Consider the following 21,503-nt stretch of genomic DNA (forward strand, 5'->3'; position numbering starts at 1 on the left):
AGGGACAGAAAGAGACGTCTGCTGCAGCGATGTTGTGAAGAAACTACTCCGAATCGTGAAGGCAGGCACGACCGCTGAGCGTTCATGTTTCGATTGAGAAACCGTTGCGCCTTCCTGCTCGGATGCTACTAAGAAAAGCGTCGGAACGTCACTGACCGATTGATTGGGAGGCTGCTGCGGCCTTGTCGCACTGTCGATGCGTAGGATATTAATTGGGCGAACGAGCGAGGGGATAATTTTCAGGACTGGCGACAGACAAGAGATTGCTTTGGCGCAATTCACAATGGCAGAGCTTCGAAAGAGAAAAAGGAAACGAGGTCGCGCTGCCTGGAGGTTGGTGCTCGTATTTCGCTTCAGGAGATCGTAGAGTGGTTGCTGGTGGTCCAGGCACGGGCAAGGTCAGACGCTAGCTACCTGCTTCCCGCACTTGCTCATCCGGCGCAATTCTACCTGCTGTGGCTTTGTCGGCGAGATGAGAACTCGAGCAGAGACGTGCAAGATGATGTCGTCTCTTCTGTCCGTTCACCCTCCCACAGCCATGAACCCGCCCGCCGAACGCGTGTTTTCTGACCCTAACAGTACACAGCCGGTTTGACTTTCGAGTCTATCGTCAACTTTACCTCGACATCCAGGTAGTCTGGCGTTTTTGATAAATCAATGGTATTGAAGCTTCACTCACTTCTTTGCCCAACACCATGAATCGCTGATGCCTTTACAAATCTTGTAGAGTCAACAAGCACTCCACATTTCACATGCATCAATCTCCTCTGGGCTCCCTATCGATTTATCTGCCAAGCGCGATTCCAAAATAGTAACTCCATAAGGCCCTCGCTCAACCAATCGGGCTACACATGTGTTTTCACATTTGTCCATTGTCTACAACAATCCATGCTCTCAAACTTCATGAGCCGCTGCGTCTGCTGGAGGCTTCCACAAACGAGTGATTCCGGTTGCATCGAAAACGCTTGCAGTGCGTGTGCGATCCTGCCAGCCCGGCTGTGGCGCCATCCTGGTGCTCATTGACCACAATTGGGATCTGCGACACTCCACGAGTCGAAGCAAAGAGAAGCTTCGTGTGAAGAAAATTTCCCGCCCGTCTCCCGCAGATGGCCGTTCCTAATTCTGTAACAGAACCTTGAACCAGGGGAAGCACTGTTCTTTTGGTTTCTTTGCCTTTTCTGCCCTTTAACTGACATCCACCCGTATGAACACTGTCTCATCTGCTTTAACCGTGTTCGCAAGATGTTGCAAGAAGCCCGAGGGAAAGGTCTCACATTTCGGACTTTGCTACTGCAGGGGATCAGCTGCGCATCAATTACAAACCAGTCGCTTGCCCTAGGTACATAGAAATGCCGTGGATGCGTCGCTTCTCATCACACATCAAAAGAGAATCGACTACAGCACGTTCGATTGCACGATCAGGTGGTTGGTGTGGCTGTGATATTTTATGCAGCCAAATGAATCCACACCCCGCCGCACATCTCCCGCGCCCGGTGCCCACTTTGTTGATGCTCTCCACTTCCAACCCGCATCGTGATGCTTCGCTCTGCTTGACGTCGACTGATCGCTCGACCTTGATTTCCTCAACCATCCTTTTGGCACTTCGCTTCCTCGCTTGCCCGTTTCACAACGAGAAAAGCACCGGTTCACCACAATAATCCCTGTGCTTCTTTTCTCTCTGTCGAACATCTACCGCGACATTGGTTTCCTTGTATCCTGCAGGAATCATCATGACGTCCACTACCTCTGGTCAAATCAACCCCTCGGCGCAGAGCGGCTTTAGCAATGCCGCCTTGTATGACAAGCACCGCCCTTCGTTCCCCGCTCACAGCGTCTCAGTCCTGCTCGACGGTGTACGCGTCGCCGACACCCCTCAAGCCACAGTGGTGGATCTCGCGGCGGGCACCGGAAAGTTCACTGAGCTCTTGGCCGACAGAGATGAGGGGTACGAGATCATCGCCATTGAACCCCATGCCGATATGCGCAAGGTGTTGGAGGACAAGCACCTCAAAGGCGTCAGCGTTCAAGATGGTCTCTCAACCGACATGAAGTCCTTGAAGGATGAGAGCGTAGATGCCGTGATAGCTGCCCAGGTAGGAGATGATCGACCTTTTCCCTGCCACTCTGCATCTCACCCACAATTTCCTCTTCCGGTTCCCCATGTCACTGTTCAATGTCTCTATAACAAGAAACCTTAACACTAGGGCATCGATGACAAGACTTTGGATTCTCCCAAAAACACGTAGTCACGAGACGCACATTATTCAGGTAGGCTGACTGTGATATCCCTTCCTGTTAGGCATTCCATTGGTTCGCCAACATTGAATCTCTGGAAGAGATCAATCGTGTGCTACAACCTCATGGCGCTCTAGGCCTGATCTGGAACATTGAAGACTGTAAGTTTGAGCCTTTCTCACCCTCGCTTCTATACCATGACGCTGCACATCATGCCTTTTTCCCAAACACTGCACATCATCATACCTGCATGTGATCTTTTTTTCTCCAAAGACCCTCACGTCGACGACCCTTGTTACAGACTCATAGACGGCATGAATCCAAACCAAAAGACTACCAACTCTCAAAGCATAATCCCACATACCACTCGCCGCACTTGCTCTGATATCAACAACTCTAATCTCTTACCTTTTAGACAACGCACCAAAATCGCACTCCGCAACCACTTCCTGGGAGCAAAAAATCCAAGACCTGATCCACACATTCGACGACAAGCAACCTCGTTTCCGCCATGAGAAATGGCGTTCAGTCTTTGACTCCCAGTTATCCTCTAATCCCTTCACCATTACTGCCTCTGCCGAACCTCTGTTTGCCCTGCCTCTGGCTGAGAATGTGGAGGAGTGGAGTGTCTGGCTGTTTGAAGATGCGCTTTGGGAGAGATTGAGTACGTTGAGTCAAATTGCTGTGCTGCAGGGTGAGGAGAGGGCGAAGGTGAAGAAAGTGTTCGAGGAGGCGTTGAAGGGGGAGGATGTGGAGAGGAACGAGAAGGGTGAGGTCAAGTTGCATGGCATGACTGTTGCTGTTTGGACGACCAAGATTCCGCAAAAGGGTGCTGAGAGCTTGTTTACTACTGTCAAGGATGCTCTGTCTGGTAACACTTGAGCGTTTGTGAAGAAAAGAGTCTGGCTTGGTACGTAGACAGTGGCATTGATAGAGAGTGGCAAAGACGCAAGTCAAGTGTGTATAACAATCTACATGCTTATTGAATATGCAGACCCTCTTCATCTTTCAGCGTTGCGTTTCTAAGGGTTCAGAGCTCAGCATGTCCCAGCTTCCGTGTGAGTGAGCGGACGGTCCTCCTTGAGAGTACACCGAAGATGCTACGCGAATGGGGGAACTTCCTTGCCATTGAACGCGCGATGCATCTTCACCTCCCTCGTCCTCGTACTTGAAGAAACCATGCTATGGCGGCGATTGATCCGATCTTGCCTCGGCGAACTCGGCACTGTTGTGCACCCAGTCATCCACTCTGGACTCCACCTTGATATTCTTGTACTGCTGCAGAGGTGCGGCTTGCTCGTACTATGAGTCGGCGGAGATGTACATGACTGCGATGTCCAAATCAGTCCGGGACGCAGCTTGATGTGAGTGGAGAGGAGCGCATACCGTTGTTACCTCTCACAAAGGCATCTCCGTAACTTCTTCTAATCTTTCCGTCGACAATCTCGTTTGTTTGCTCGAGGGCAATGTTCATGTATCCATCGACTGATTGCAGTTCACCTATGCATGCCCGCATGTCAGCACTCGTCCTCGTTCTACAACCTGTTGCTCCAATCCTGGACGACAGCTTCAACACACCTCTGTAGACAACTCCAGAGTTCAACTTGACGGTGACGGGTGCGCCGATGATCTCACTCAAGAAACCAGAGGGGTCGCGAGCCTCGTTGACAGATCCTCCAGTTGCGCCATTGGCGTTGTTGACGGGCGATGCGCTCATTGTGTATATCCTTGCTCTTCTTCCCTGTTGTCTCGTATCTATCTCTCGTATCCGAATGTTCTTCTTGAAATGATTTCGTTGCCTTCGTCTGCTCGTTTGTGAAATGATTCTGGTATTTTGCGATGGTTCGTGACGATGATGCACCAACGCACCCAGCTTCACGACTCCAACAATCGTCAAGTCAAAGTCTTGGCAGAGCAGCCCTCATGGCTCGGCCCGCTCATCCGAACAAGCCGTTGGCCCAGTAGTAGTCCGACTCGGAGGAATCTCAGCCTCGCGAGGGCTTATCTGACAATTGCAAGCCTTCAATCCCGTTCTCGTGTTACAGATTCAATGCCACTCTCATGGTTACAGTGACGCGTGTTCATCTTCTGTAAGAATGAATTTCGCAATGCTGATCCCTCTCCGAGACGTCTCGTTTGCTTTTTTTTCCTCCCACTCTTACCCTTGTTGTGTACCTGGTTGGAGTGTGCAAATCGTCATCTTACAAGGTTTCAGGGTCGAGTAGCTCGCCTTTCGTGCGCTCATCTCTTCTTCTTCACCTCTGCACCGCCACATAATTGCGACAGGAATCATGATACCGGTCGTATGGATTGAGTAACCGTGCCAATGTCTCTGACCATCTATGGATCCTTACCGACCACTCGTTGGGCACACATGCACAGCACATCACTGTAGTCATCATGGGAATTGCATCACCGTTACAATCTTTAAACCGTCGTGTCATAGGTCGTTAGTTAGTAGGCGTTCTCAGCTCTGTATCTAGGGTATCGCTATAAACATCTAGGGAGCCGTTGCCATTGCTTCGAAATCAATTCCCCTGCACCTTCCGCATGCTCTTCAAACCGGCAAACCTGCTTTGCACAACGCTCATATTCTTCCTATATAGCTGTTTACAAAGCGTTGTATTCACTGGCATCCTGGTACAAGTCGATCAGGCAGCTAGCAGACCATGCTTGGGTGGGGCACTATCAATCATGTTAGCCTTACTTGTCTTTCGCACGTCGTGTGAGTATATACTTACGGAATCATGGCACATAGAACCCTTCTCGTTGGTGAGCTCAGTAAGCCCAGCCCAAGGAGAGTCGTGGATTGCATGTCTGCAACCGGCGAGTCTGGTGGTGACCTGCTGGAAGGCCTCAACCTTCTCCTCCTTCGACTGACGGCGCATCAGGTCGAACTTGAGCAGAGCGCGCAGGAAGAAACCACGAGGCCAAACCCATTCAGGTCCTTGGTGATAGTTGCGTCCTCTGGCGGTGTGGAAGTCATTACCGTCGTCGCTGTTGATGTAGTTGGGACGGTACTCCATGTCCGCGGGGTCCAAAGTAGCCATACCGGTGGGGCCAAGAAGAGCCTCGTCGGCAATGATCAAAGCTCCGAGCGCGTGCTTGGGGTCGAAAAGATCAGGTGCAACTGTCATTGCGATGGGGAAGTTAGGGCGGAGTTGGTAGTCACGGTATTCCTTGTTGCACTTGTAGACGTCCTTGTAGATACCACGACGGTTGACGACCTTGCTGTTCACGTCGTACTTGGAGTCCTGTGCGGGGTCGGCAGGCACATAGTAGCAGTGCTCGAAGTTGTCGCGAATCTTCTGTGCCCACTCCTTGAAAGTGATAACCTTGTCACCCTTGGTGCTGACACCAGAGTACTTGTACTGGCTGTTCTTGTTGAGTCCGTCGACCCACTTGAGACAGCTGTAGAGTAGACCAGTGATCTCGACAGGGGCACCGTCACGGGACGTACCAGGAACACCCTTGTTGCCAGCGTGATCACTGGAACCCATCTTGTCCATCCAAGTACCGCAATTCCACTCGTTACCACCAAAGATGATACCAGTGTTCCAGTCCGTCTCAATGTCAATGTTAAATCCAGCATCTTTCATCTGGTCATCGATGCTAGGGCCAGCATTGGCTTCACGGAAGTGCATGCCAGTAGCGTGACGCTGAAGACACTCTTGAACGACGTCCTCGATGGTCGAAGTTTGAGAGTAGGCGCGGGGGTCCTCCCACGAGAACCAGGTGTCATCGTAAGGTAGGAAACGTCTGCTGATTTTCTCCTTGAGAATGTCACGACCATTGGGGACCATGTTGCAGTAGTCTTGGATGTTCTGTAAGAAGAACCAGACCGAGTCGCGAGAGTTGTATCTGGGAATTTTACCAGAGCCGAGCAAGTTGGGAATCATACCGTGCTTGACAACACTGGCAAAAGCCTTGATGTGCTCCTTGGCATCCTCGAAGCGACCAGTGGCGAGCAAGAGACCGCGGAGAGAGATGAAAACGTCACGTCCCCAGCATCTGGCCCAGTCTTGAGCAAAGTGGGGCAAACCAGCTGCAAGAGAAGGGACGAGCTTGTCGGGCCAGAGAGATGCGTTCTTCATGAAACCTTCGCACTGGACGCTGACAAGAGCCATACTCTTGAGGAAGCGTTGTCCTTGGCGGATGTTGACGCTCATCTGTTCGATGGCGCGTTCAGTAGAGGCCTTGTATGCGGTCTGGATGACCAGTGCGAAGTAGCGAGGCAACAAGAAACTGGGAAGCTTGCGGATAGCTTCGAAGCGATCCTTCATCCATCCTGCGGGTACAGAGAGGCGAGAATAGCCGTCGCGGCTGACAAGCTTCTCCAGACGACCAACAATGAAGTCAAGGGCCCATTGACCTGATCTGAGATGGTCGCAGATGGGGTGGCCGAGGTTGTTGTCCTTGATGACATCTCTCAGGATACTCCACCAACCCTGAAGACCACAGTAGACCATGGCATCCAGGTTGGGAATGTTGTAGACACCGTCGGATCCACCTGAAGAGGCTCTTTCCTCGGCGTCGGCACGGTAGAGAATAGCGTTCAAGTCATTCAGGTCACACTCCTTGAAGGCATCTCTGGCGCCCGAGGTGACGTACTTGTCAAGACCCTCGGAGTGCTCAGCGCTGGGAATCCAGGTCTCAAAGACGGCGATACTGCCAGGAGGAAACTTCTCGGGAATGGTGATGACTGCTGTATCTCCCTGGTTGTCGACCTTGATACCGCGAATGTCCTTGGTGTTTGCGTTGAGACCTCTCAAAACTTTGTCGTTGATGGCAGCTTGCTTGGCCTCGTGGCTCTGGTCGACTTCGAGATTCCAGGCGCCTAGAAGCGAGGCCTTGGATCCTGTGAGGTGCACGGGCTGGAAGCCAGCATTACCATTGCCGTAACCAGGGAAAGCAGTGTGGGCGATCAAGTAGTATCCCTTGCGCGACTTGGGGTGCATACGGTGAACAGTGATGTACTCGCCTTCATGGTGGACGTGAGTCTCGTCGTAGTGATCCTTGCCCATGATGGTGTGGAGTTGGTTCAGAAGACGCTTGATGTTTCCAATGCCGGGACCTTCTCCGACCTTGAGATTTGACATGGAGGAGTAAGGCGACGAGTATTGGCGCTTCTCGTGGACAAGCTCGATGAGTTGAGGGTAGACCTCGTCATAACCAAAGACACTGCCAATAGAGGCAGCGCACATGGCCACCAAAGCCGAGTTTGACAAAGTGTCTCTGGCATCTCTGCGTTGAGCAGGCAGCTCGTTGTCATGAGTGCAGTCCATGAGTAGACCGTGAACAGTGGCCGGGCGGATCTTGTGAACAACCTCCTTGACAGATGGAGCCGGCTCAGTGCCAGAGTTACGCTTCTGAGCGTCGGAGATCTCGTCAAGCTCGAAGCTGCCGATAGGACGACCACAGTTCTCATGAATGAGCTTGCTGATCTCGGCAGTGCTCCACGACTGCATAGCCTCACGAATCAGACAGGAGAGTCCAAGACGTTCAACATAAACGTAGTCCATCTTCTCGTCACCAGAGAAGAGCTCAGCCATGACAACGAGGTTGGGGCGAACACTTCTTGCGGCGTCGAGCATGTACTCAGCAAGGTGAAGGGGAGTGGAGTGGCAGTTGTCGATGCGGAAACCATGGAAGTGCTTGGCCATGAGACGGGTGTAATCGGCCATGTACTCCCACAGGAAAGGACTGTCTTCAGGGCCAGCACCGTAGCGCAGCTTGACACAGTCGCCCCAGGGGATAAGCTCTCTGCACAAGTAAGCCTTGGACTTAGGACCGGCGTTGTCGATAAGCACGTTGGCAGCCCAGACCCATCCGTTGTTGGCCAAGGCCAGCTCGCCCACGTTATGCTTCTTGGTCGTCTCGTTGGAGGGGAGTCTGGTGAAGTAGGACTCAATCAATGGGAAGTCCTTGTTGATAGGCTTGCCTACCAAGGGACCACCCTCGATGCGCATGTACTTGGTACGGTTGAAGACCTGCTCAAGGATGACTGAGCAATCATGGTTGTATTCGTCGTAGAAGGCAGAATTGATCTCGTCCAAGAAGTGTGTCATGGTACCCATGGCGCTGCGCTCATCTCTGGTACTGCCGGTCTTTGTGTCATACTTGCCGAACAGCGACTGGAGAAGTGCGGCGGCATGCTGAGGGACGATTCTGCGGCGGAACCTCTCGCCAAGATGATCGGTGCCAGTAAGGGCATACTCCTTGAGCCAGTCGGTCTTTTGCTTTGAAGACCACTTGTCGGTGCCAAGAAGATCGGGAGTCTTCTCAGGGAAGTCGACTTGGTTCTCCATCCATGCTGCAACGGCAGCTTGAGCGTCACGCTTGACATCGATAACGTAGAACTCCCACAGCTTGATGACGTTGATAACTTCGGCCTTGACAGGGTCCATGACGCGAACGAGGTCCTGGTTGTTGTTGAGCTGTGTAGGAAGACCACGGCTCTCGAGCTCAGAGCCATACTTGAGAAGCTGAGTATCGAGCTCGAAGGCAGGCTGCAACCAAGGCGCAGTCTTCAAGTTGTAACCGCTCTCAGGGTGCTCTTCCAGCCATTTGCTGTTGTTGGCAGTGTGGTTCCAGACGACATCAGTCAACGACAAAAGACCGTAGTTCTTCTCCATCTTGGTGATCAAGCCCTCGACGTCCGCCTCGCCGTTGACAAAGACCGACTTGTCGAAGGTGAGCTGGTCGTAAATGCTGTAAGGAGAGTTTGAATCACCACGCATCATAAGCGGAGTGAAGTGCACCATGTTGTAACCTCTCTCGGCCATGCCGTGCAGGTGCTTGTCCCAGTCGGAGGAGAAGTCGCCCATGAACTTGGATAGACATGAGATGATGGACAAACTCTTGAGAGGCAGAGTCGAGTCTTGGACGGTCAAACGAGGAGAGACATCGAGGTACCAGACCTTTGTCTTTGTGGCATCGGGCACGTCGCTCTTGCTTGTTGTGAGCTTGGGTAGCGGGGTGTAGGTGATGTAGTATGAGAAAGGACCAGCATGAGGGATCTCAATGTCAATCTCAATGTTGCGATTGAAGTCGGGAGTCAACCTAAGTAGACCGTCAGCAACGAGCTCAATGGAGGCGGATGAGGAAACTTACTTGTACTCGGTGTAGTTCTTGCGTACGAACTTCTGGCCCTTGGCGGGAATGTTGACCCAGAGGCTGCCTTCACGGCAGACGGAGCTGGTGCCCTCGATGACAAAGCGGATCTTGTAGGTGGGATCGCTTGGTGGTGGCAAGTAGATGTACTCGCCGGCCACGTCGGGGGAGCCGTCATCCCTGAGCGGCAGAAGGTAGATGGCCTGCGTCTGTTGTAGCGTCGGAGCCATTGATGCGGTAGATTAGGTGATGATGTGCAAGGCAGTGGTAATCGCTATGCGTTGGAAGAATCGATGCTAGGAGACTGGAAGTCAATGCAGCGTGCTAGTGAATAGCGGATGATGATGCGAGTTGATGAATGTGGTGGGTAGATAACCGTCGAGACTCGGGCAAGCAGCGAAAGTGATGATTGGCGTGGAGAAGAATTAAGTCTAGATGACAACCGAGTATACCAGTTGTTGACAGCGTGACGAGCGCTTGTCTCGAAGATGAATGGGCAGGAGCAACGAGAGAAGGTTGTATGTACACAAAGGAGAAGAAAGTGCAGGCGCGTGGCAGAAGTTTGCTGCAACTGTTACTCGGTACCTGATGATCGCGACGATCGCCAATCGACCTCTTGCCTACTTTTACTTTCCCATGCGGGACTCGATAGCTCCTGCCCACGAAAAGCCGCCCACGTCATTGTCCTATCCCGCATTCGATCTAACGCTATAAGGACACTTGCATTCTCAACCAACACCTGTGCTTTTCAGCCGCTCACCAGAGAGACGAGAGATGTTTCGCTTGTTCATCCGTTGTCTCGTTAGCTCATCTGTTTATATATTATCCCGTAAACCTGCGAAATGCCATGTGAGACGTGCCCCTCGTAGTTGAGTTGCCTAGGTGTCTGCAAAACAATTCGACCATGTGGAAGCTCTGCTTGACAGCGTTTCTCCACGCTCTCTCCGCGGCCACGACCTCATCACTGGGGACTTCATATTGACCCGAGCGGCTAGTTGCCGACACTGCGTGCTGTCGCTTTCCGAACACATGGAGGGCCGAAGAAGCGCCAGTATTTGCTGTGGAGAGAGAGGAGATCGAACGAAATCAAGGCGGAGACGACCGGATCGCATTCAACAACATCTGCTCTTATTCCCACCAGCGTCCTCGCTACCTCATGAACGACTTTGCCTTTCCACAGCTCTAAGTTGCTCTATACTGGACATTGGTGTACTACCAACCACTACAACCCCTGCTCGACGAACATCGGGGGCCTCACCGTGAGATACAGTATCGCAAATAGCTTATGCTGGTACAAAAGACATTGTCGATAGCAAGCTATGCTGAACGAGATAGCCGGCCAAGAGCATGACACAAGCTTCTAAGAAGCGGTTGACCAGTCGCTGAGCTTCGGGTGAACTCGCAAGACGACAGACACCGGTCATTTCGCCATAGACAAAAGGTTGCAACGAGTTCGCATCTAGGCACGAAGTATTGTTGATTACATGCCATATGAATGAGACGAGAGCAAGAAGAAATAACTGGGTGAGCAATCGCCCAAGCGCCGGATTCCTGACTCGACAAATACTGGAGAAAATGGTGTGAGGTCAAAGCCTGGGAGAGCGAGTGGTTGAGTAGTTGCCGAGGCACAGGTTGGTCCACGACACGAAGGTAATGGTTTTTGTTACGTTGTACACAAGAGCACCTCAAGAGTTTGCGCTGGACCAGCAAGTGCTTTCAATTGTAGGTTATGCTGACGGATCAAGTGCTCGAGAGTATGGTCTAGGGCTTGACTCGAGGGAAGGGACAGTACAGCTCGGCTTGAGACATGTTGATATTGGTCACTTCGGTATGCGAGAGGGAACACAGATCGTTATGCGGTAGGTCAGAAGGTATCAATAAATGCAGACTGTGCTAACGGGACATGTGCTTGTTACTATGGTTTTGACCCCAGCCCGAGAAGAAGAGAGGCGGCTGGGCAGCCGTCAAAACACGGGTCAACTCACGATATCAAGACCATTCACTGTCGTGCACAGGGGAAGTGGAATAAGTTTGCGGCGGTTCAGAAGGGAATGTCATTTGTAGGTGGTGCTAACAAGAGAAGTGGTGATCGTATGATACGAAGCAGGACCTGGAAAGGAGAGACGAGGCCAGCTAGTCGACGATGTTCGGGTTCGTTGCGCAATGAGAGCGGCTGCACGGCTTTCAAATAGAGGGTCCGACCCATGCCTCCTTTCGGGACCAAATGCAAGAATGTTCTTACTCCTCACGGGCGACCCAGGCGCGAAGGGGGAGGGCAAAGTCCTCCTCGACCTTGTTCTTTATCTTTGTAATGAAGCACTCGGCCACGTAGGCACGGATCATGCGCTTGTTGTTCAGGGTACCTTCGCCCTCGCGGGTAACCTTATCCTTCAACTCGGCCACGATGTCGTTGTGGATGTCTTGTCCCTCCGATTCTGCGAGGTGCTGCCAAACAGTGTCCGAGCCGCTCTTTGAGGTCTCGAAGCAAGCATTTGCGACCTCGGCGACAAGGTCGTTGATGACCTCCTCGGCGCGGCGGGAAACCATGATGCTGCTCAAGTTTGTGAGTACAGGGGTAAAGGGGCGAGACTGCTGTGGACTCACAAGTTTGTTGGTGTTAGTAAGCTGTTTGTGGAAGAGAAGTCTTGTGTTTTTGATCGATGGTAGGCGTTGTTTGTGTTGTGGAGGATGTTAGAGGAAGTGGGAGTTGTGAGTTGCGGGGGAAGAAATAGGGAGTGTGAGAGTGAATTTACCTGTGATCACTCTCGCCGTCGTCGATGGAACCTTCCGGTCTATCGTACGTGCGGTCAGTGCACTCTCGAAGGTGGACCGGATCTTGGGAGTGTCGAGACACGTCGACGTCGAGGTGCCCTCATTCGTACTCGATTAGGGCCGGAGCATGGTGTTGTCGACCATCTCACGTGCGGTAGTCGACAAGTGCTCGTTTATTGTGTCTGAGATCACTTTCACTCCGTCATAGAACATTGATATGGTTGTTCGTAGCCTCTAGTCGACGACAGCTCCATCGAACAATAGGCTCCTCTCTAATTGTCACTTGGGTTTGTTCATCGTTCACGAATGAGTGCAGATTCAAATTACATCACGGGCACCCTCACATCTCTTCTCTTCCAACACTCCACTTCGCAACACCACTACACGCTAATAGTATCGACATGTGGCAACAACTCAAAGCAATTCTTCGCTCTTGTTTTGGCGAGTACGACAGCATGGCAGAGCCTACCCGTCCTCGCAACCCTACCCGACCTGCTATCCGTCGTCGTTCATTCTCTTGATATCATTACTCCGTCAATCGATACACGCAACCAGAAACATCAGACAAAAGCAGTAAGTTTCACCCCTTTCGTACGATGCATGGAGTGCTCGGCCCCCAATGCATATCGCGGGCTCATATGGGACATCATCTGACCCTTGTGCTGTCTCATAGTCACAATTGTATCCAATCCGAGCGGCAAATTAGACCACACCAGAGCAGAACTCCATCTTCAATGCACAGTCAGTACAGCCCTATCTGAATGCAGAAACACTCTTGATAATGTGCGCAGGACACGGAGAGAGATTGTAATATCGGATCTACTCAATGTTGCTGGTCAGAAGAGAATTGATGACATCCAAGTCGACGAAGTTCTCTCTCCCCTTCAAGCCCTCAGGGTCAAAGTTACTAGCCATGTTCTCAAACCAATGCATCTTCTCCTTTTGCTCATCAGTTGGCTTTGCGGCTCTGTAAGCATTCTTCAGATCCTCCCAGCCAGGCATGCTTCCAGCATCTTCAGCTATACCGTGACCATTACCCTCAGTGCACTTGAAAGCATCATCGATCTTGCCACGACCGATGATCTCAATCTCATGACCCCAATTGTCGCCGTGATCGTACATGTACTCCCACTCAGCACTCTTCCACTCCTTCTTGTTGAATTGTTCGCCAATGTAGACTTTGTCAGCCTTCTTCTCTGGAGTTTGAGAGTGCCTGCGGTCATAGGAGTGCAGAGAGTCAGCCATCTTGTGGTCGTTGGGGTTGACAATCCTGATGAAGTTCTGACGAGGACCGAAGTCTCTCTGCTCGCCATTGTCTTGGGCAGCGCGACGTTTCATTAATGCCATGATGTCTTCGACGGGACGCTCTTCAGCAGTAGGGTCGCGAGCGACAAAGTCATAGCTATGCTTGTTGGCCCAGCCAAAGGCGATCTGGATGGCATAGTGCAACTGCTCAAAGGTAGCGCCGTCGGGACAGACGATGGTACGATGGATTTGAGGCTCTCTGGAATCAGGGATGGTGATCTTGAGGATCCAGGAAGGTTGTTTCTTGGGCTGGCACGAGTACTTGTGAGTGGGCCAGTCCTTTCTCTGACAAACGGCACCTTCGAGTGAGTTAGCTTGACCTCCGGCGACGTGGTCACAAGTCACCTACCACAGTACTTGCGATCACCGCAGCGGCCGCAGTTGACCAACTTTGGCTTCTCCTCGAGGCAGACTTCGCACTTTCCGGCGCTCATTGTTGCAATGGATGATGGATGAATGGTAAGTGACTTGGGTGGTGAAAGAAGCGAAAGGGACCGAAAATTTTCTCGAGGGAAAGCGGGGTTTGGCCGACAACATGCACTGAACACTTAGTGGACTTCAGTTGAGATATACCAACAGATTCAAGAAAAGGTGGAGGAGCTTGAAGCGGCGGCTCTTCCGGTACAGAACCGCTGGAAGATGCAGTAGCTATTATGGTTGTTGAGGGGTGTTAGCCGACTCGAGACACTTATCGGCCTGGGCGAGGTGACTGAACAGTGTTTGAACAGTGTTCGAACAGGGTACGAATAGTGTACGGATACAGGACGAACACAGTAGAAACAGACGGGCCCGAACAATATGGATTAGTGCTCTGCCGTCAGATCTGAAGACCTTGGACCAATGCGACGAAGCTGAAACAATGCAGTCAAATTGCTGTTGGTAGATTGAGCTAAGATGGACTCGAGCTGATGATTGATCAGAGATCGATCTGATCAATCAAATTGGTGTAGAATTTTCAAGGGCGTCTGGGAGGTGTTCAGAACATGTATCAGGTGTATCGACAGCTTACTGAAGAGAGCTCTACATGTCTCTGTACAAACTTACGGTAAGCTTATTCCGCTCGGGAAAGTATCTCAAGATATGAATTGTTGGAGTGGTCGAGGAACGGTATACCACTCATATACCATAGGTCAAAGCTTTTCTAAAGTGGAAACGCGTGAGGCGTGATGTTCGTGGTTGCTATCTGGAGCAATCGCACTCAAATATACTCGTACGCATCCAGCTATATGTGCATGAATCGTTACACCCTCTTCAACCATCCATCCTGATCACGAGAATGCCTCCTAAGCGTAATCATACATCCATGTCGTCCTCGAGTCGCGTTGACGGAAACTCGCAGGTCGAACCGATAATGACGATGCCTCCGTATCGGACGCCGGCTCCGACTTCTCTCCAGCTCCGGCGCCAGCTCCCACGAAACGCGCCCGTAAAAGCACCGGCACAGCAGCATCGACACCACACACTCTCGAGTCTCTCCTTGCTCTCACACGACGAGCTAGCGAAATATACCCTCGACCTCCAGACCCAGCTGTCAGCGCTTCAACAGAGCGGCAGCGGCGGCAGCGGCGGAGAGGTATGGTCTGAGGAGAAGATCGCCGAGCGCGCGAAGAAGACTGGAGATGTGTGTGCTGCAGAGATCAAGAAACAGATGAAGTGGCAGCCAAGTTGCAAGACAGGTATTACAAAGTGGAGTTACACCGGCATTGTGCCACATGAAGACGTCTTCTACAAGCTCTTCGGTTTCGAGAAGCCCAAGAAGCCATGGAAGCAGAAGAAGACTGCTTTGGACGACTTTATAGACAGAGTTGGCCGCATCAGTGCCTCGGTAAGTCTTCTGCGTTCCTTCCTAGGATCTCAAGTTGTACTAATGCTCGAACAGATCAGATATGGTTCTTTGGGCCTCACAGGTGGCGATGTCAAAGTCCACTGGGATCAAGACGAAAAGACCTTCAAGCTACGCTCCTTCGCTTGCGTGGCCATTAATAGACGATGTGTTTTGTGACGATCTGTGCCTTTCCTCTGTATAAGCCTGCTCTCAGGATTCGGCGCTCGTTCCTTATAAGGCTGCAGTGTATGACTCGGACAGGTAGCCTGATTGCAACATAAATCTTCGCTCCTCCTTCGAAACATGCGACACACGAAACTCGCACATTTGCGTCGACAAGAAAAGAAAATTCAAGCCAAACACCAACAATTTTCGGCAACAAATGGTTGTACGATCATATGCCATGACAGATAATGCCACCGCTATCACTCGTGGTCATGTTTGTGTTCAGGAACGCAAGACGTGGTGTCACTATGAATCAGTTAATTCTTTGCGTCATGCTAGTTGTGCTCGCTTTCTTGTGCCCGAGGGTTGTTTGTAGCAGTCCCGCTGAATATGGTGTAGGATTCAATCTCGCCATGGACTATGGATAGGTTCTGATATCCGGAATCTGGCAAGCTGATAGTTGACATCTGAGATTAGCACAGCGAGTGTTTAGTACGCAGATGGCACGGCTATAGATATCGTCAACCTGGAAGGGGGGTATGGTTACAAGCAATTGATGCGCTCAGTAATTGCTGATCCACATCTACTGGAAGCGTCTCCCGAACAGACCAGCCAACCTATCGGCGCCATGCTTCTACAGGACTACTTGCCATCATTCGCCACTAGAAGTCCTTTAAATCACAATGTCGAAACCATGAATTGGATGCTCCGCGGCTTGAAGGGAGCCACGGAGGCTTTTGTTGAAGAGCCACTGACCGCTGTTCGCATCAGCACAAATCTTCCAAGAGCACCCATGGTATCAATTATACAGCCAGACGTCGAGTCTCTTGGCCTCAAGTATTTGGAAACCAGATTGGAACCAACCACTGTGCTATCGATACTTGGTCTCGAAGGAAATTGCGACTCCAATCCTTATAAGTTACCGGACCAGATGGTAGTACCAGATGATCCGCCGCAAGTATATCTGGCGATTGACCATAGTCGAGCAGGTATCTCAGCTTTCTTAGCAGAAGAGGACTGTGGCATCGGTTGGATATTGCGCAGCTTCCGCAATATGAATCTAGGAGCAGAGGCCGACTTTCCAGGCGAACTCGAGGATCTCGCGCATGTATTGAAGCATCTCATGCACCAGCCTGTTGATGAATGGGGTTGGATAATATCATCTCATATTTGTGAGATAGTCTTGCTTGGTGAATCGACAAACGATACAACTCTCGACGAAGCGCTGCAATATGTCTTGCAGGCTAATTACACCAATCTCAAAGCTAGAAGTGACTAGCGAGAAAAACTACACCATGCGTCTTTCGTAGGCTCTAGGGCTGTTGCTATGAGTTGTCAAAGACAACTAGAAGTTGAGCGCAATTATGCGTGGGACGCTCGAGGTGGCGGTAATTGGCTCGAGAAAGATGTCTGGGAAGCAGAGCGGCGAAAGTGGTGGTGAAATCGTAGGTTCTAGTACGACTCGACCAACTCATCATTCTCCCATATCACGAGGACCATGATGTGCTATTAAAAAAAACCGAAGTAGCATAGTACGTGACTTCTCTTCTCGACATCGCCATTGTTGCCTCCGACTCTGCGCGGAGATGCTAAAGGCTGCTCCACTTCTCGGTCAGTCAATCGGTCGCCTTGACTCAGCTCACGATGATAACTAGACTTTATGGACGACATTGAGTATTGGGAGAACGGGTTCCGTGTCGGTGGAAAGGAGGCAGGTCGATGAAGCAGCCGTATATCTTGACGCCTCCTGACGCCTCTGTGTGTGTATTTGGTTTTACATGGCGTTACTGACCCTGTTGTTCTCTCGCATGTCGTCGATCAATGGCAATGACAACTTATTTCCACCGTTTCGAGTACCAGAGATATTTCATCTCCATTTAAGCAAAGAGGGACTTCGGGACTTGAAGCAGAGTAACCATATTGAAGCATGCTTACACCTTCTTCGAATATAGTTTGCGAAAAGTTTAGCAGTCATCTTTCTGGAGTGAAGTAGATGTATGATTGATCCATTCCTTTGCGACTAAAGTCTTCTCGGTGGAGGACTTGGTCTTCTTGTCTATGGCTGGCTAGACGAAGGATGTCGATGCTTGTATTGCTCTCGTTGTTCATCATGATTATAGCGTAATTGTAGGCCAGGATTGGTTTGTAGAGTACGATGTGTCCTGGAAGATGTAATGGACGATGCTCCAGACTCTCCCGAAGCCTTTTAGATTCCTCGAATGTATACGTGCCATTTCCCTTATCACAGATATCGGCAAGAGTATAGTAATTCGTCGTTAGAGTATCGTTGACCCAATAGTGCAGTGATTGTGTCTCGAATACACTTTTGTATTCAGGATCGAGAATAGCATCTCGGTATTCTTTGTTGAGGCCTAATACTTTCATTGCTTCTTCTGGAGGAATTTTGCCAATTGGCTCTCGGCTTAGTCGATACGTCTCACCGGTGGCATAGTCGAGGATATCGTAGATGAATTCTTCGCCTTTAGGTGGGAATCGTTTGTAGATGTTTTGTGCGGCTTGCGGTTCGAAGTCGATGAACTCAAGGCCTTCGACGCCATGCTCAGACGTGGGAATGTCCATTCTTGTGATACTATCGAGCAGATGAAGGACAAGCGTAGCAGGAGTGGTGAAGTTGCTCCTTGAGACGACACTTGGATTCTGTTTTTTGAGTCAAAGGCGAAAATTTGCTCAATGCCTCGGAGCCTTTGATACTTGACAGTTGCGCTCTGCGTCATACATTCGAAGGACCATCTGGTATTCGGCCTTGCCATGACATCTTGATCGCTGGACTCTGCCTACTCGGCATAAAACTCCCTCTTCTTCTGCGGCGTAACAAAGTTGGGGTTCTTCGACATCTCACCCTCATAATCTCCCACCGTCTTCGTCAAGTCCCACCCGATCAGTCCCCCATCTGCCGTAATCTTCAACATTTGTCCCCTCTCCTCTAATCCCAAGTTGCAAATAGCCTTGTGGATTGGCCAGTCCAGCTTTTGATGCAACCCACTGCAGTACGCAGCAGTACCACACCTGCCACATCTCTGCAGCGGCTTCGAATCGTCGTCGCAAGTTGAGCAGCAAGATAGATCTAGCGGCGCATACAGCCAATGCGGATTCATCGCGATCCCATCACCCCAAATATCCATAGGCGCATACTCGACAAAAAGCTCATGTTTCATATTCTTGCCCGTAAACCATCTCTGCTTCAAACACAAATCTCTCACAAAGCTCTTTCCCAATTTCTCGATTTGAAGGGCGTCGGTGAGATCAGTGTCACCTAGCATACTCTCCTTGGTATCAGGGATCCAACGTCCTCGATCTGCGCCTTCAGATGCAATGGAAAATGTCAACATCAACTTCCATTTATCCCCCGACTCGTCGAGAGAGCCAATGGTGATTTGATTTTCCACGCGTCCGATTTCAATCTTTTGGGAGCCGGTTATTGTGAGGGTCCAGGTGAAGGAGAACCAGGCGTCGGTGTCGAGGAAGGCGTACAGCGCTTCTGGACACCAGCGAAACAATACAGTTGCAATACCAGTCGCGGTGGCTAGATTACTGGTATCCGTTTTCTCGCTGAAGTTTTCGTCATCGATGATTTGGAGGGGCGCTCTGTCTAGATGGAGAGGTGCGTCGGGGAAGCCTGGGATTCTGGTGTGCTCCAGAGGGATGAATTTTGTGCCCATCGTTCGTGTCTGATATGCTGCTTTTAACTTTGACCGAATGGTTTCCAGTGTTGATCCTAATTGGACGCGTTGAGAGAATTTGTTTTGCTCGCTCAAGGTTGATTGCAGAATTCTGAAGTGGTCGGTGGTGCTTCTTCTCAAAGCCGGTTTTATTCTGGTTTTTTTTTTTGGTTTTTTTACATGTTTTCTACCATACTCTTAGTCCTACACATAATCATCCTTTAACGGTCATTATCTATTCATTGCGAAATCAAGGTTACGAAGATAGAGCGGTATCAAATCAAGTCCAATGGTGGAGGGCCAGTAGTCATCGTATATGGTCTTGTTTCATTTCTCTTCGTATTTACAATAAGTTCAACGATAGTTTGTACAAAATGGTTAGAAGCGAAGGTGAAGAAGTTTAGAAAATAAAGGGTCAGAAGAAAATAAACGCACAAACAGGGACATCTTGTCAACACTTGCGCAAGAGCCCTCGAGAAGAGAAGCGAATACAAAAACGATTGACAAAAAGACTGTCTCTAATAAACAGTGCAGTGGCTCTCCGCACGACGGAAAGCATCTCCGAAGAAGCTCTGCATGGCACTGTAGTGAAACAAGATGCCACCAAGTACAGCGAAATGCCAAATGTTGTGGCTTCCACCAAAGTAGTCGAAGAAACCTGGAGCAAATCTCTCAGGAACTTTGGCAGCGTAGAGCAATGCGCCGGTGAAGTAGACGAACAAGCTCTTGAAAATCGGTGCGTAGAAGTACGCTGCCCAACTTGCGCCACGGGTGTAGATTAGCTGAGTGACAGGTAGAGCGCCAGTACCAGCAAGAGTCACATAAAAGGCAACGCGGGCCCACGCGAGATCGTTACGGTTGAAGGTTGGGTGCCAAGGGAGGATGACGCCTCCGACACCCAGAGCAGCAGTCAGAGACATGTAAATCCAGCGACTGATGGGCTCACAGTAGAAAGCCGTGTATTCAGTAGTCATGATGGATGCGGCAACCAATAGAGAAATGCCAGTGTAGTCGATGCAAGCAAATCGCTCCATGAGAGTCTGGTTCGAGATGGAGTTCATGGTGTGCCAGACGGTACTGCAAACCAGGCACTTTGATGCTGCGAAGAAGAATACAGCAGCGATAAAGATGTCGGACTTTGTCGACATGGAGAAATGGACCGAGGTCGGGTAAAAGTAGAAGGCGATGGAAAGAACAATTAGCAGACCGAGGAAGTGGGAATAAATGTTGACCGTCTCGTTGGAGAGAGAGAACCACGAACGCAAGCAGTCGACCTTGGTCTCGCAGAAACGATAGCCGCGAGTAATGTGTGGGTTGATCCTCCACGGATCCGGTAAGTCGTGGTAGGTAATAAGACCTTGCTCCTTTGCGCGTTTAACGGCTTCGTCGATCTTGGTCTTTACAGCCTCCTTTGCGCGGCGGGCCGCATCGATACCCTCGTCAACTAGCTCGGTAGCCATGTGCATCCCCTCATCCATCTTCCTCCTTCCAGAATCCATGAGATCCGATGCGACGGCTCCAAGACCAGCATCACGAATGGCGTAAGCGCGAGTCTCGAAATCGACCAGAGTCTTTTCCATCAAGCGAACACCTTCGCGGACCTTGTGTTCCAATGTCTCTTTCTTTGCCAGAGCACCCCGATATCGGTCGTCCAGAAGATCGACCATGATCTTTGCCCGCCGTCTGCCTGCGTCGATGACCTCGTCTGATACGTAACTGCAAGATTCATGGACGGCGTGGAGAGTGGTGTATGCGCGATCAATGCCAGTGTCGAATTTGAGACTCCCGTACGAGTCTAAGAACTCCAGACGACGACCAAGCTCTTTGAGGAAGCGATCGACCAGGAGTTGGACGTCGTCGTTGTCTGCGGACCAGGACTGAGGCTCGTAAGAAGAGTGGCGGCGCTTTTTAAGACCGTCTCTGACTTGTAGACGAGGACGAGCGCTTGAGGTTGAGCCAAGGGCGGGCTCTTCGTGAGAGTCGGTCATGGTGGTGGTGCAAGTGGCCGTAGCCATTGTTGGATAGGGATTGAGAGCAGGGCAGAACAAAGGTAGAGTGTATATCTGAAAATAGTGTGATGGGAGGAAGAAGAGATTGGGCTTGGTGATCTTGACCTTTGGCGGGCGATTCAGGCCAAATCAGACTTTCGTCGGGGCAAGCGAGTGGACGAGAAATGAGATGTCAAGCGTGGCAAACGGGAGCGCGTGGGGAAGTGAGGGCATAAAAGACGGGGTGGGGTTACTGGGGTATCTATGCATACGAGAAAGACAGAAGGAGAGAGAGGCACCTAGTAGGTCATGGGCGTGCATATAAGAAGACGAGGCACGGCATTGCAGGGTAAAGTAGAGGCCCACGTAGGTGGAAAGCGCCTTTACAGCGGCATAATGGCTGGGTGACGACGTTCTTGG

At 50.9% G+C, this 21,503-nt stretch overlaps 9 protein-coding genes across 9 annotated transcripts; 3 read left to right on the forward strand and 6 right to left on the reverse strand.

The window, feature by feature from the left end:
- The first annotated feature begins 1,475 nt into the window (after positions 1–1,475).
- On the forward strand, positions 1,476–3,347 carry AUEXF2481DRAFT_430641 (uncharacterized protein). Its single transcript, XM_013485451.1, has 3 exons — positions 1,476–2,093; positions 2,300–2,396; positions 2,651–3,347. Exons 1-3 carry the CDS (start codon positions 1,731–1,733, stop codon positions 3,115–3,117), a joined length of 927 nt encoding a protein of 308 aa, XP_013340905.1. The 5' UTR covers positions 1,476–1,730; the 3' UTR covers positions 3,118–3,347.
- Positions 3,348–3,577: 230 nt separating this feature from the next.
- On the reverse strand, positions 3,578–3,952 carry AUEXF2481DRAFT_68737 (uncharacterized protein; the record flags this gene model as incomplete). Its single annotated transcript, XM_013485410.1, has 2 exons — positions 3,578–3,735; positions 3,814–3,952. 2 exons carry the CDS (start codon positions 3,950–3,952, stop codon positions 3,578–3,580), a joined length of 297 nt encoding a protein of 98 aa, XP_013340864.1.
- Positions 3,953–4,641: 689 nt separating this feature from the next.
- On the reverse strand, positions 4,642–9,920 carry AUEXF2481DRAFT_43190 (glycoside hydrolase family 13 protein). The gene is made up of 3 exons (XM_013485382.1): positions 9,349–9,920; positions 4,977–9,297; positions 4,642–4,920 (listed from the first exon to the last, which is right to left on the reverse strand). The coding sequence occupies exons 1-3, from the start codon at positions 9,576–9,578 to the stop codon at positions 4,846–4,848; spliced, it is 4,626 nt and encodes a 1,541-aa protein (XP_013340836.1). The 5' UTR covers positions 9,579–9,920; the 3' UTR covers positions 4,642–4,845.
- A 3,019-nt stretch (positions 9,921–12,939) lies between these two features.
- On the reverse strand, positions 12,940–13,859 carry AUEXF2481DRAFT_7796 (uncharacterized protein; the record flags this gene model as incomplete). Its single annotated transcript, XM_013485324.1, has 2 exons — positions 12,940–13,724; positions 13,775–13,859. The coding sequence occupies 2 exons, from the start codon at positions 13,857–13,859 to the stop codon at positions 12,940–12,942; spliced, it is 870 nt and encodes a 289-aa protein (XP_013340778.1).
- An 842-nt stretch (positions 13,860–14,701) lies between these two features.
- AUEXF2481DRAFT_700939 (uncharacterized protein) lies at positions 14,702–15,881 on the forward strand (the record flags this gene model as incomplete). The annotated part of the gene is made up of 2 exons (XM_013485452.1): positions 14,702–15,250; positions 15,305–15,881. 2 exons carry the CDS (start codon positions 14,702–14,704, stop codon positions 15,425–15,427), a joined length of 672 nt encoding a protein of 223 aa, XP_013340906.1. The 3' UTR covers positions 15,428–15,881.
- A 90-nt stretch (positions 15,882–15,971) lies between these two features.
- Positions 15,972–16,694, forward strand: AUEXF2481DRAFT_32309 (uncharacterized protein; the record flags this gene model as incomplete). Its single annotated transcript, XM_013485344.1, has 1 exon — positions 15,972–16,694. One exon carries the CDS (start codon positions 15,972–15,974, stop codon positions 16,692–16,694), a length of 723 nt encoding a protein of 240 aa, XP_013340798.1.
- Positions 16,695–17,386: 692 nt separating this feature from the next.
- On the reverse strand, positions 17,387–17,995 carry AUEXF2481DRAFT_32310 (uncharacterized protein; the record flags this gene model as incomplete). The annotated part of the gene is made up of 1 exon (XM_013485345.1): positions 17,387–17,995. One exon carries the CDS (start codon positions 17,993–17,995, stop codon positions 17,387–17,389), a length of 609 nt encoding a protein of 202 aa, XP_013340799.1.
- Positions 17,996–18,210: 215 nt separating this feature from the next.
- On the reverse strand, positions 18,211–19,095 carry AUEXF2481DRAFT_32311 (uncharacterized protein; the record flags this gene model as incomplete). The annotated part of the gene is made up of 1 exon (XM_013485346.1): positions 18,211–19,095. One exon carries the CDS (start codon positions 19,093–19,095, stop codon positions 18,211–18,213), a length of 885 nt encoding a protein of 294 aa, XP_013340800.1.
- Positions 19,096–19,393: 298 nt separating this feature from the next.
- On the reverse strand, positions 19,394–21,424 carry AUEXF2481DRAFT_43194 (uncharacterized protein). The gene has a single exon (XM_013485383.1). It carries the CDS (start codon positions 21,108–21,110, stop codon positions 19,614–19,616), a length of 1,497 nt encoding a protein of 498 aa, XP_013340837.1. The 5' UTR covers positions 21,111–21,424; the 3' UTR covers positions 19,394–19,613.
- Positions 21,425–21,503: the final 79 nt, after the last annotated feature.

Source organism: Aureobasidium subglaciale (genome assembly GCF_000721755.1).
Source record: "Aureobasidium subglaciale EXF-2481 unplaced genomic scaffold scaffold_22, whole genome shotgun sequence".
Taxonomy (NCBI): Eukaryota; Fungi; Ascomycota; class Dothideomycetes; order Dothideales; family Saccotheciaceae; genus Aureobasidium; species Aureobasidium subglaciale.